The 14,447-nt window shown below is 36.8% G+C and overlaps 1 protein-coding gene across 1 annotated transcript in view; it reads left to right on the top strand.

The window, feature by feature from the left end:
- The window catches only part of LOC150085946 (uncharacterized), a 147,464-nt gene extending 133,272 nt beyond the window's left edge, over positions 1-14,192 (top strand). The window contains exon 6 of the mRNA XM_090374748.1: positions 13,968-14,192. Coding sequence (XP_090230874.1) covers positions 13,968-14,192 — 225 coding nt within the window. The remainder of the gene's footprint in view (positions 1-13,967) is intronic.
- Positions 14,193-14,447: the final 255 nt, after the last annotated feature.

Genomic DNA, 14,447 nt, shown 5'->3' with positions numbered 1-14,447 from the left:
TTTTTTTTTTTTTTTTTGTATTTATTTGTGTTTGTTTGTATTTATTTAGCGTTTATTTGTGTACATATTATGTAATGTATTATGTATTATAGTTTGGTTCACCTGGAAACAATCTAAGTTTGGGAAAGCATAGAGAGGACCATTCATTTCCTGAATTGAACCACTCAGAAGCCAAACAGAGCACATGATTAGGGCTTAACTTTTCAGAAACCAAACAATTAACATCGATAATTCTATTTATCACCATCAGATGGCAGAGCCACGTATGGCTTCTGAATAACAGTTAATATATTTCAGAAGCCATTTCAATTAATTCCAGTTTGGTGTCAACAGTCGTCCATAATCGAGATTATTGGGAAATGTTAAACAAGTAACATCATAATAATTATAAAAGTACATTGTTTTATAAAAGAAACAAAATTTATGGGTGTAAAATAAAGATTGCAAGTAATTATTATCGTGATATGCAGAGTAAAGAATCAGATAGTGATCCTCCAATACTCAGAACCCCAATTAAAGGAAACGTTTTCGTATTTATTTGGATTCATTGTTAGATTCAAACAAGGAAAATTTTGCCCATAATCTAACTACAGAAACAGAGCAGGAATCCTGACAAATGGGCTCGAAATATTCAGAACCATAAAATACTACAAGGTATGCAGTACAAGAATGGGAATGGACGTTTAATATTTGCAAAAGAATTTCAAGATAAGCCATATCAGTGTGCTCAGAAATGTAATCAAAATATCACTTCTGATCAAAACTGTTCTAATTTTATTAAATTTTATAAAATTTTATTATCTCTGTACTCAAAGTACAGAGATACAAGCAGAATCAGTTGAAAAGAAATTTTTGGAAAGTGGACATAGTTATTTGCCTAATGATTTACATTTTGCGATTTTCGAATCACATGCAAATAAAAATCGAAACATTTTTTCTCCCACTGTTTGATGTGAAATCATTAGCATTGGTACACGATAAAAGAAACCAAGCTTATATAGAGTCAGCCAAAAAAAAAAAACACCCCCTTCTCATTTCACCCATTCACTTGCTCCAAATGTTTGTCCAGTTCTGCCTTGAATCTATTTAAGCTATCAACTTCTACGACAGATGAAAGTTTGTTCCAGCAATCAACCATTAACTGGCTAAAGGCAAACTTCTGCACCGTTTTTCATCAATTTGAATTTATGCCCTCTCAGGTGATTATTCTGAGCAAGAGAAAGAATCCCATCAGCATTGAGCATGCTCAAACCATTCAATGCTTTATGCACCTCAATCAGATCACCCCGCAGGTGCCTAGTCTCCAGACACTGTAATTTGCAAAACTTAACCCTTTGTTCCATTCACTAATCTTGTTGCCCTTCTCTGTACTCGTTCCAACAGCTGTACATCCTTCTTAAAATGAGTCTTCCAGACCTGTATACAGTACCCAAGGTGTGGCTGGCCATTGCCTTATACAAGGGGATAATCACCTCCTTATCCCTGCTAGAAAAATTCCTATATATCACTGACAAGACACCATGAGCTACTCTTGCCGACCATCTGCACTGTCAGAAAACTTTATATCTACCTGAACAGTTAACTCCAGGTCCGTTTCACTCTTTACCACTGTCAGTGTAGTACCACACAGTTGATACGTTGCTCTTGGGTTGCTGTTTCCCATATGTAGTATTTTACATTTGTCAATGTTAAACTACATTTGCCACCTCTCAGCCCATCTGCTCAACTTTTCCAGATCCTGTTGCAGCAGCATAGCGTCAGTAGTGTCCTTAACAACCCTGCCAACTTTTGTATCATCTGCAAACTTGGACATTAAGCTTGATATACCATCATCAATATTATTTATAAATACAGAAAACAATAATGGACCCAACACTGAACCCTGAGGGACTCCACTGATAACATTAGTCCACGATGAGTAGTGTCCATTGATTACCACTCTCTGTCTTCTCCCCCTCAACGACCCCTTTATCCATAGCAGCAATTTGCCTCCAATGCCACACTGCTCCAATTTGTGCAGCAGCCTTCCATGTGCAACAGTATCAAAAGCTTTTCTAAGATCCAAGTATATAATATCAAAGTTATTCCCTGCATCCAGTTCTTTTGTGACTGCATCATAGTATCCAGGCAAAACTTCCCCTTAACAAAACCATGCTGTGTCCGAGCTATAACTGAAGTCTTGTCTAGATGATCCTGCAGTGTTTCTTTAACCAGTGCCTCCATTAATTTTCCTGGAACAGAAGTTAAACTCACAGGTCTATAATTACTTGTGTCAGCCTTTAATCCTCCTTTGTGAATTGGAGTCACATTTGCACATCTCCAGTTTATGGGTACCTCCCCCGAGTCCAAGGAAGCTCTCATAATTATGGCTCAGGGTTTGTTTACTTCCTTTGCTGCCTCCTTTAATACAGGTCGACCATCACTAATCCGGTTCCACCACTAATTCGGACATAATTTCTGCGAACGTAATTTCAAATTTCCCGGGTTGGCACACCGACCTACCGCTACTGTTTTGGTGGCGTTGGTTGCATCATCAGCTGTTGGCATGAACTCTTAAACACTGACAAGCATTTCCCACTTGTTTATTCTGCATTTATCATTATTATAACCTGCTCACATTTAGCCCCAGCCATGGTTCCAATGAATAAAGGAAGTGCCTTTCGTGGTGTAAAGCACAAACACTATACATTGTTCATAACAGATAAAGTTGAACTTCTGAAAAAACTCGAAAGTGGTATGTCCTGTGAGAAGTTTAACTCTGCTTAATTCTAAATTCCAGCAATTTCTCTCAGTTCCTCTTGTTTTAGTAATTTTCTTTTAGCCATTCCTTTTTAATTTTTTTTTTTTTTTTTTTACAACACACTTGTACAAACTTGCAGAAAAACACAACACAATATGATGGATAATACAGCGCACTAAGAAACTTGTTTTCACAAAATCTCTAATAATGCTGACAAACTTATTGCGACGTTTGAGAGTTTATTTTATATCAATTAGTTTTATTGCAGCGCTCGCCACCCATTCAATAAATTAATCACAAACGACCTTCACATATGTATGCTGTAATAGCGTCACACGTATGTGGCTGACACGGCTTCTCAAGAAATAAAGTAACCTACTGGGCCACATATATGTGACATAAAAAAAAGTATCTTTTTTTATATATATATATTTTAAGCGAAAAAACGACAACACTGACATTACAATATTTATTTTAGAATTACTATTCAGATTATTTGCTAAATATTTTTTTGACCCATGGTGAATTTTTTTCTTAAACTGGCTTGGCAGTCAACGTGTTAAAGGGGAGGAGGTGTTTAACTGTTGGGTAAACTGTATGTGCTAAAATAACCACCGGTGATCTGGCAAACTCACTAATCCAGTGCCCATAGGTCCCAACGCTGCCGGATTAGTGACGGTCAACCTGTATAACTGGATAGATTCCATCCACCCCAGCTGCCTTTCTTATGTTTATCTTCAACAATTTCTCCTCCACTTTACTCTCAGTTATTAAAAGATTATCTAGCTTACTGCCAGAGTTGAATACACCTCTGGCATTCCCTTCCCTGAATAACTCCTCATGTGTGAATGTATATGCAAAATACAGTAAACCCCCGCTATTCGCGGTATCTGTATTCGCGGTTTCGCGTATTCGCGATTGCTGATTTAATATAAAATGAAACCTAAAAAAATGTGAATTTTAAAGCACCGTGAATATTTTCCGCCATAAAAAAACATGGGCATGGCTAAAATTATCTTTCCCAGTCAAAACAGCATTCAGTGGGTGGGGGGAGAGGGGTGACAAAATCGCGAGTGTGGTTGTTTCTCGCTAATCCTTGTTCAGTATGTGTTATGCGCTTGTCATGGAAGGTTTGGTCGTTTGCTTTTAATTTATATGCTTATAAATTGAATAAATTTATCAATTTATAAATTGATATGCTTTCAAAAGTGATAAATCTACCGTTTTGCAGTGTAAAACAGACTTTTTCGAGTGTGTTAACGGAAGAAAGTGCTTTTATTGTGGACAAGTTCTTTTCTACCCGTACAAAAATATGGCTACGAATAACAATGGAAATGTGACAATATCAAGGAAGGTGATGACATTAGCGAATAAAATTGGGTTATTAGACAAAATTTCTAATGGTGAAAGTGTCTCTTCAGTGGCAAAACATTATAAAATCAATGAGTCAATAGTACGATCAATCAAAAAATCGGAAGAAAAAATCCGCCGTAGTGTCCGTGAAAACACGCTAATTGCTTCAAAAATTTGCTCTGTAACTCGTGATGTTAAATTAGAAAAAAAATGGAAAAAGCTTTAAATCTGTGGATAGAAGACCGAACTCAAAATAAAATTCCATTAAGTTCACTTATTATTCGTGAAAAGGCAAAACTCCTTTATCAACACTTTAGCGAAACTGGTGATAGCACTGGTGGGATAAGTTTTTTAGCTAGCAAAGGTGCTGGAATGAAAGATTTGTTTGAAATTTCTAATAAATATTACATTTAATATTAAATTGTTTCTTATTTTCATTTCGATGCCATATGCTTGCATTTCACTATGTACTGTCTATGTACAGTCATATTATGAAGGTACACATAATACATAGACAAAATTTTAGACTAGTTTTTCCTATATATTTCATACTTTGGAACGGAACCCCTTTATTACTATGGGAGCCATAACTCAGTATTCGCGTTTTCAGTATCCGCGACATTTCTCAGGAACATAACCCCCCACGAATAGCGGGGGTTTACTGTATTCATTTAGTTTGTTAGCTACCTGAATAGGATCATCAACAGTTGAACCATTGATATCAAAGTGGACCAATCTGATTCATCCCCTTCCTTCTAGAGTTTACATAAGTCAAGAACTCATTGCTGTTTTTCTTTGCATCCTTTGCCAAATGTTTCTCATAATCTGCCTAACCCCCTTTGTGACTTGGTTACAGACCAGCTTATATCTATCATAGGTTTATGTGTGTCACTTGTTAATTTATACGTATCCCATGCATTTTTCTTCTATGCCACATGTCTGATTAGTTCATCTGACAACCATTTAGGCCTAAACCTTGAACAATATTTCTTAGTTGGTATGAAAAGCCTAGTAGCTTCCAAGATTATTTCTTTGAATGCTTCCCATTTTGAATTTGTTCTTGGTAACATCATCAGTTGGTCCCACTGAATAGAATTTAAATACTGTCGCAGACCACTGTAGTCACCTTTACGAAAGCAAAAACCCTTCCCTTTACCCCTGATGGTAGTTACCTCTTTGAGTAAATCCCACTTCAGCACACTGATCACTGCCACGTAGTGATTCCTCTATCTGCAGATTCTTAATGCATGAAGAATCACTACTGATAATCAGATCAAGAATATTGCTCTCTCTAGTTGCCTCCCGAACACGCTGCTGTAAAAAACAATCATCAAATAAATCCACAACAGCCTTGCTAGTGTGTGAGTGACCAACTCACAAATTCTAGTCAATCTCTGGGAAATTAAAATCCCCCATTATAAGACACTTGGATTTACTGGCCCACTCTATTTCTCTGCACAATTCCTCATTATACTCATCAGGCCTATAATACACACCTACTCTCATTTTTCCTTTTCCAGTGCTTATGTCATATCAAACAAACTCAACATTGCATTGTCCACGAACATCAATTGGATGCACTTCCTTAGATTTTATGTGTTTCTTAACTAACAGCATAACCCCTCCTCCCTAAATTCCAATTCTGCACTGGTGTCTGTGTGACACCACGTCTCTGATATCCCAACAATATCTGCCTTTGATGTCTTGATTAGCACTTCAAGTTCATCAAATTTATTAACTGTACTCCTAGCATTGATATACATTACAAGTATACATGTACCTGTTTCTACTGTTAGTTTCACTAACACAGCCCATGTATTTACTTGTTTCACCATGACTCCCAGCAGTCCTGGAAATCACCATTGCCTTGCTTTCCAGGCTGCTACTCGTTAAGTACATTTCTATTTACTTTACTGCTCATAAAGTAAATGGAAATGGATATAAATTAAGAGATTTTGCAACATTTAATAATTTAAAGATAACAAATACATTTTTTTAGAAAACGTGATATACATAAATATACATGGTCGGCAAGAAGTACACAATCAATAATAGACTATGTATTAGTAAATCAAAAATTAGCAAAACAATGTCGAGATACTAAGGTGTTTAGAGGATATGATATTAATTCAGATCATTTTTCAGTGGCTTCAAAAATAGAGTTGTGGGCTAAATGGAAGAAGAGAAAAGCTATTAAACAGGGGAAGAAGGAGTTAGATTATAAAGTATATCTACTTCAAGAAGAAAGTATACAAAATTAATATGAAAAAAGGATTAAAGACAAAATAAGTAAAACATCGGGGAGAGAACAAATAGAAGAAGAATGGAATAATATACGAAATATAATTCAAAAGATAGCAAAAGAGATACTAGGACAATTTAGGAAAAACTATAAGAAGAGGGGGGGGAGTAAAGATATGGATTGAAGAAATAGCTAAAGCAGTCCAAGATAAATTTCTTAAATATATACAAAACAGGACAAGTGAGAATGAAGAAATATATAAACAAGAATGTAATAAAACTAAAGATATAATAAGGAAGGTTAAAGCAGAGTCATGGGATAGATTTATAAGTACAATAGAACATGATGTTCATGGAAGACAAAATTCGGCATATAAAATGATGAAACCCTTGAATAGAACAGAGAAAGACACTTCAAGAATAAATATAATAAAGGAAGAACAATGGAAAAAAACATTATGAAAAATTGTGGAAAGACCCAACATATCAAATAGAAGAGATAGAGTTAGACCCAGTTAGTGACATAGATCCAATAACGAAGGAAGAATTGGAAAGGCCTGCCCTGGCAGCCTGTCTGCATTGCTCAGAAAACTTTATATCTGACTGCACAATTACTCCCAGGTCTTTTTCATTTTCTACCACCTTAAGTGTAGTACTACACAGTTGGTACGTTTCTCTGGGGTTACTTCTAACCATATGCAGTACTTTTGATTTGTCAAGGTTATTTGATTTGTCAAGGTTTGATTTGATGGGCTAAGAAGTGGCAACTGAAGTTGCCACTTAGCCCATCTGCCCAAATTTTCTAGATCCTGTTGCAGTAGCACACTGCCATTACTGTCATTAACAACCCTGCCAACCTTTGTATCATCTGCAAACTTCGACACTAAGCTATATTTATATATTTATCATTGATATTTATCATTGATAAATATACAAAAGAACAATGGACCCAACACCATACGCAACATGTTGAGCTCCTTTAATATAACTTCATGTCCAGCATAAAGCAGTTGTGAACACAAATTACCAAATACCCAGCATAAGGCAGAGTTACAAAATAATTTTCTTCCCATTACTATGTAATGGGTTATATTATAGACTAATGTTTAGATAAATATTCATTAATCCAGAATATCTGACAGTTAGGCACTGCCATGATCTCATGGATTCCAGATGATTGGACTTTTAAGGTTGCATTATTACTTCATTTATAACAGCTTTATTTTTCACAATAAAGGAAAACATAATCAACCGCTAGGGGGATGATTGTGTCCGGCTGTCTGTATGATATGCTCCGTAAACTTTTCTTGTTTTGTGTGTTTTTTATTTAAAGTATTAAGTTCCTATTAGTGCCACCACATAAGGATAGGCCCTTGGATTGCCATGTGCAAGTACTGTATTATTTGAACGGACAACAGATAAGTATTAAATGAATTTCTGCATGTTCATTCTGCTACTCCATATAAGCGCTTTCAGCCATTATCTTGTAGTTCAACTTATACATGTGTCCAACAGATACTTGACCTTGACCAGGCATTAGAGTATTGCCTAGCCGCTCTGTTCTTCCCTCCCTACTTAGACCCCTGCTCCCTGTGGATTTCACTGCAGGGCAACTAAGGCGACCAGCAGGTCACAGTGCCAATTGCTTGCTAAACCACAACTGTGGTGATATTAAATTATCTAGTAACACTACAGCAACTGAATTCAATATGACAAATACTACCTCTTGTCAAAATTCTAGCGTCTGCACCATCTGTGGGACCAGCTCTGACCCCATTGTCCAATGTATTGAGTGCAAACAATTAATATGCAATGACTGTACCCATTCTGACCTGAAAAAATTAAATAAAAGTCGGCGGAAATCATTCTGTTGTGATAGATGTCGACTCAGAAATTCTCAGAAAAGCCCTATAACTGTTGCAACGCCAAACAGCACGGAACCTGAGTCACTTTCCTCCTCTTCCGCTAACAAAGTTGAAATGCCGTACTCTAGTACATTTGAGACAAATATCATGCCAATAACTAGAAATACCGACTCTGAATCGTACATGGATGAAGCCTCTAATCCTTCTTTGTTGTCTTTGGGGTCGCATCAAATATCAGATGCATCAACTCAAACACATATATCTTTGCTGTCAGAAGATCTCAGCGCTAACTCCTTCCCTACGGAAACTCTGAATCCAACCTTTGGTATTCTGCAATCAACTGAATTCCAGGAAATACTCTTTAACACTATGCAGAAAATCCTCATTCAAACTCATCTAATCAGCGCACCTCATACTGCAAACTCTGAAATTCTCATGGATTCTAATACACTCAATGAAGGAAACAGCGAGCTATTCATGGAGATCTGTGGTATAAAAACAATATTAACTAATCAACAGGCCGAAATTTCTGACATTAACGCCCAAATTAAAAATCTCACATCAATTATGTCTTGCCACTTAAGGGAAGCTAGGAAGAATTCTGAACCTACTCTCGAAACCAATGGGCTCAAAGTGAATACGAATTCTTCATTAACTGACGATGCCCTCAGTATTGAGACCAGATCTTCACCTTCCACCGGCCTCAATACTTCTACTGCTGCAAATATTAATTTGCCCAAGCCTGCTAACATTCATGACTCAAGTCATTCAACTGAGCAATTTATTGCCAAACAGACTCTGTTAGATGATTCTTCTGATGTAAATAGAACCACTCCTCCCACCTACTCTCCTCTGCGGAACAGTTCTGTCTGTACCTCTATTTCACAAGCTCAGAGTCACCAAGCGCAATCCTCTTCAACATCAGTTAAGGCAACATATGCAAAAATAACTGCTGCCACATCTAATGAGGTCTGCAAACCTGTCTATAGATCTGCCGCCACAGCGAGTAAACCTGTTTCTAATTGCCAGTCTCAAATATCACACCAAAGATCAAAACAGAACAAACCGTCAGAAAATATTAAAGCATCTATATCTCAAGATACTTTCTCCAAGCTTCCAGCCATAACTCATCAAACACAGAATGTAACTACTGCAGAAAAATCTCAGTTACTCAAACACAAGTATAATATCACAATTATTCCCACAAAAGACCGAATTTTTCTTTCTAGACTTGGACCCGCCACTAAATCTGAAGATCTTATCAACCTAATTAAAGAAGAATATGGTTTCGGAGTAGATGTCCGTTCTCTGAAGACACGGTGTCCCGCCTACTCATCTTTTATAATAACATGCCTTCCATCACAAACAGAAAAAGTGCTGAATCTAAGATCCCTTTTATCAGGAGCTCTAGTAAAACGCTTCACGGACAGACCATCAAGGGAGTCCAAAATCTCCTCTCCACCGGCATAGCAATCAGATACCCTGCTATATACACATACTAAGTTCTCCTCTCGTCATCGAATCCCCAGATCCCTACTGTTCAGTGTTTACCTTCAGAATTGCAGGAGTATAATTAGCAACCTAAACCACTTCAGAGCAATCCAAGGCTCACATATTTATGACATTTACCTGCTCACTGAAACCTGGCTCTCCATTGATATTGATGGTCGGGAGATTATAGATGGACAATATACAATCCATAGAAAGGACAGAGGATCTCGTGGAGGCGGAGTAGCTATTATACACTCTAACCATATACTCTGTGAAACTGCATCAAATTTCACAAATATTGAATCAGTATACTGCCTTCTTCATCTTGGCAAGTTAAAGGTTTTAATAGTATTGCTTTATTTTCCACCTCCCCTAACTAATATAGACCTCCAGTACTTAGAAAGCTCGCTGGAATCAATCTTCCCACTAATTCAATCTGCCGACATAGCAATGGTTTTGGGTGACTTTAACTGTCAAATGGCCAATTTAGGATCTTCTTCTCCATCACTGCAGACTAGGGCTCTCTTTAATATGCTTCACAGCTATGGTCTGGAACAAATTTGCAACTTTCCAACCAGAGAAAATGCCTACCTCGACCTAATATTTTCCTCTACTCATATAGATGTTCACACCGACAACCCCATATTTCACTCGGATCATTCACCAATTACTTTTGACATCACAGTGACTTCTCATAACTTCAAATGCAGCCCCCGTACTCCTCGATTCAATTTCAGAAAGGCTGACTGGCCTCTGCTCAACCTAGCTCTAAGAAATGTAGACAAGCAGCTCGCTGACGCTATGGATGACATCGATGTGCTCAACAACAACCTGATTAACTGTGCCCATTCAGTTATATCTGACATTGTTCCTCAATCCCATCTTACCGCACGCTCTACCTACCCGCACTGGTATAACAGTGAACTAATAGGTAAAATTAAATCCAAAGAATTCTACAGAAACAAGTATAAGCAAACAGGTGACAGTCAATACTATGAAATATTTAGCCAACTCCGCAAAGAAGTGAAAACTCTCATATTAAACTCCTACAACATGTATACAGAGTCAGTTCAGGATAGTCTGCTTACTCACAGAGATATCAAACCATTCTGGAATTTCATGAAGCATAAGAACATAACCAGTAGAAAGTTACAACTCCGTAACGCAGATGGAATTCTCTTATCTGACGAATTCAGTATTGCTCAAGAGTTTGCCAAACACTTTTCCAGAATTCAAACAAATGATACATTGAGACCTGTCTCATTTCCTGACTTCACACCTATTAAAGATGATATCCTCATTAATCTCTTTATCACTGATGAAGATTTAAATTCGGCATTAAAAAGCATGAGAAATGACTATGCTAGAGGCCCAGATAACATCCCAGGCTTATTTTGGAAAAGGACTGTCACTACATTGAAACCCCTCATACTGCGGATCTTCAACCTGTCTCTCAGGCTGGGGAAGTATCCTAAGCACTTTAAGCAGGTCAATATAGTTCCTATTTTCAAAAAAGGTGATAAAAATGACGTATCTGATTACAGACCCATAACCTTGCAAAACAGCCTGGCTAAACTCTTCGACACAGCAGTGCACAAACATCTCTTCGAATTCTTCAAGCCTTTTATTGATCAGAATCAACATGGTTTCTGCAGTGGCAAGTCAGTAGTCACAAATTTACTTCCTTTCTGGCAATACACCTCGGAAGCTCTTGATAATCACCTACAAGTTGATGCAGTCTACACAGACATATCCAAGGCATTTGATAAAGTCCCGCACGAACAACTTCTGGAAAAACTTAAGCTATATGGTATCCGTGACCCTTTGCTCTCATGGCTACGCAGCTATATTACGCATCGTTCCTTGAGAGTTATCATAGATCAAGTGAACTCAGACTGTTTTATACCACTAAGCGGAGTACCACAAGGCTCTCCCTTAGGTCCTCTTCTCTTCATTGTTTTCGTAAATGATCTTCCTTCTTTCATGTACACCTCCAATGTTCAAGTTGCTCTCTATGCAGATGATCTTAAGATCTACTCAGCAGTGAAGGAGATTACCGATTCTCAACAGCTTCAATGTGCTCTCAATAAATTCTCTCTGTGGTTATCTCTAAATGGTTTGTCTGCTAACCCCTCGAAGTGCAAAGTAATCTCTTTCTCATCTTGCAGATCTCCACAACTAATGAATACGGAGTATAGTATTAACTCTGTGATCATCAAAAGGTGTGACCAAGTTAACGACTTAGGGATTCTCTTTTCCAGCAGTGCTAAATTCGATGCCCACGTCCTTAAAATCACCAGCAAAGCATTCAAAACACTGGGATTCATCAAACGGAACACATACAAGTTCAAAAGCTACAGATATGCGGTTATCCTCTATAAAACTATTGTTCTGCCAATCCTTGAATTCAGTTCACCCATCTGGAATCCTCACACAAAGACTTTAACTAACAAAATTGAAGCAGTCCAAAAAAAACTTTGTCCGTTACCTTACGTACCGCAATCCTCTATTCTATCACTCAGTGTATTATGAATCGCTGTGTGATTACTTTAATCTGAGGCCTCTGTGCACTAGAAGAGTTACTGCTGACATCGCCCTTCTAGCCAAAGTAATCACTGGAATTTACGAAGCATCTGATATCCTGAGTAAAATAAACTTCAATGCTCCTTGTAGACAAGTCAGGAACCTTACACCGTTTCGCCTTGACTCTGCCAACACGGACTTAATGAAGTTCAGTCCACTGAACAGAATCAGCAAATGACTCTCGCATTGACTTCTTTGACAACTCCCAATCACTGATGAACTCCATCCACAAGTTTGCCTCTTCACTTAAACTGCAAAGTGACTAGCTCACATCTAATTATTGTAGCTTTTTATTTGTTATATTATTTTTCTATTGTCTAACGGATTAATTATTACTTGTTTTACCGGTAACTTAACTTAATACAATCCTCTTTTGTACATATGCTTTTATTGTTTGAATTTAGATCAATGTTTATCGTCCTGTTGGATTTCATATTATTGTTATTATGTTTATTGATCTGATCTCAGATACACTGTTAATGGTTACCTGTTGTGTATCTTGTTATTAATAAAATAAAATAAAATAAAAAAAAATATGATGTCACAATGAAGAGAAAACATTGAGTTTATTGGTGCTCAACGTGGGTGACAGAGTCAATGCAGCAAGTCATTCTGGTGAAGTTCGGTTTCGTCGTACACTTCATGAAGCATATCAAAGTTACTTGGACAATGGCAATAATAATCCATTCTATCCTCCAGTTCATTGAGGAACTGAAGGACATGATTATTCATGTGAATAAGGAGGCTACTTAAGAGATCCACCACAATCAAACCAGCAGCTTGTTTGTTTATTATTTGGTTTTTAGGAGCATTAGCAACTAAGGCCATATTGCTCCAGGAATATGTGGTGGTCATTCCCTGACCTTTCCGCATCCTCCGTATTTGGTGGTCACGGGCTCAATCCCCGGTCTAATCAAGAAGCATGTGCTACACACTGCTGTTCCTTCCTACCTGGCTACGGAGGTACCCAAACCAGCAGCCTGTGAATTGCTGGTTTAGACAATCTCTCACTTGCTTAAACAAAAAAACACACTGCATTTTCTCTCTGCACCTGTAAAATCCACTATTTCTCTTTTGCCATTTGTCTTTCCTTCATTTGAAAAATAAAGTTGTAAATAAATTTTGAAAGTTTTAAGCTACTTTCTAATTATCCTGTATTTTACTTAAATCTACAAAACATTAATGTCAACAATGTATGAACATTGTTGTGTGACATTAACCCATGTCACAATAATGTTTGACATGGTGTGCCATGACACATGCACACCATGCATTACAAACTATCAATAACAACAACTATACTAGGAAACAATTTACCTCAGTACAAGACAGAGCACAACTTTGAATTGTAAATATGTAAAATAGATTTGTGGAACGGTTATATCAAATAGATTGATAAGAGGTTTATGTCAAATAGCAATTCCAGATCAACTCAACACAATGGGGAAAAGACATATATAAGTCAGCTCCAAATATTAATAATGAAAAATTAGAAAAGGGGGGAAGAATGAAAAACCTTTCCTTCTCTCATTGCCTGCTTTCTTCAGCTTTTGTCAGATCATATTACTGAAAAATTATTATTCTAGCTGTGCTTTTACATTAATATTACTATCCTGAAGCTATTGAATTAAGAATTTATATTTTGTAAAAACATCAATTGCACATTTTAATTTCTTAAATAATTCTCTTTAAAGTCTGAAGCCATAGTACCCCATCAAGGACTAAATTTGAAAGAACTTTCTAAAAGATTCAGTTACACTCCAAGATTACAAAAGTTTGAAGAACCAGCAAATGACATAACATCACAGAAAAATGAAATTTGTAAATCATCTTCCATTTTAAAGAACACTTTAGAGCAGAATGTTCACTGGAATCAACTTAATTTAACTTCAGCAAATTTTTCAAGTGAGTTTGCTTAATTTTTGTGTTATATCTGTTTGCTTATTACCTGATTGTACTTACAGTAATTCATTTGGAGTTTAGTGTTATTTGGGAAAAAAGAACTTTAGTATGAAAATTAGGCTATATAATATACAAACATAAAAATAATTCAGAAATTTAAATTTTGCATACAATAATTTGCAGATCTTTGGTAGCATTGTATTTAAATTAATTAACTGCAATATGTTAGGGAAACTTATCGAAGACATAGCATCCCTTTTAATAACAAGCTA

Source organism: Mastigoproctus giganteus, chromosome 5 (assembly GCF_048544385.1).
Source record: "Mastigoproctus giganteus isolate SK-2022 chromosome 5, ASM4854438v1, whole genome shotgun sequence".
Taxonomy (NCBI): domain Eukaryota; kingdom Metazoa; phylum Arthropoda; class Arachnida; order Uropygi; family Thelyphonidae; genus Mastigoproctus; species Mastigoproctus giganteus.
This window is presented reverse-complemented; position numbering and strand designations above follow the sequence as displayed.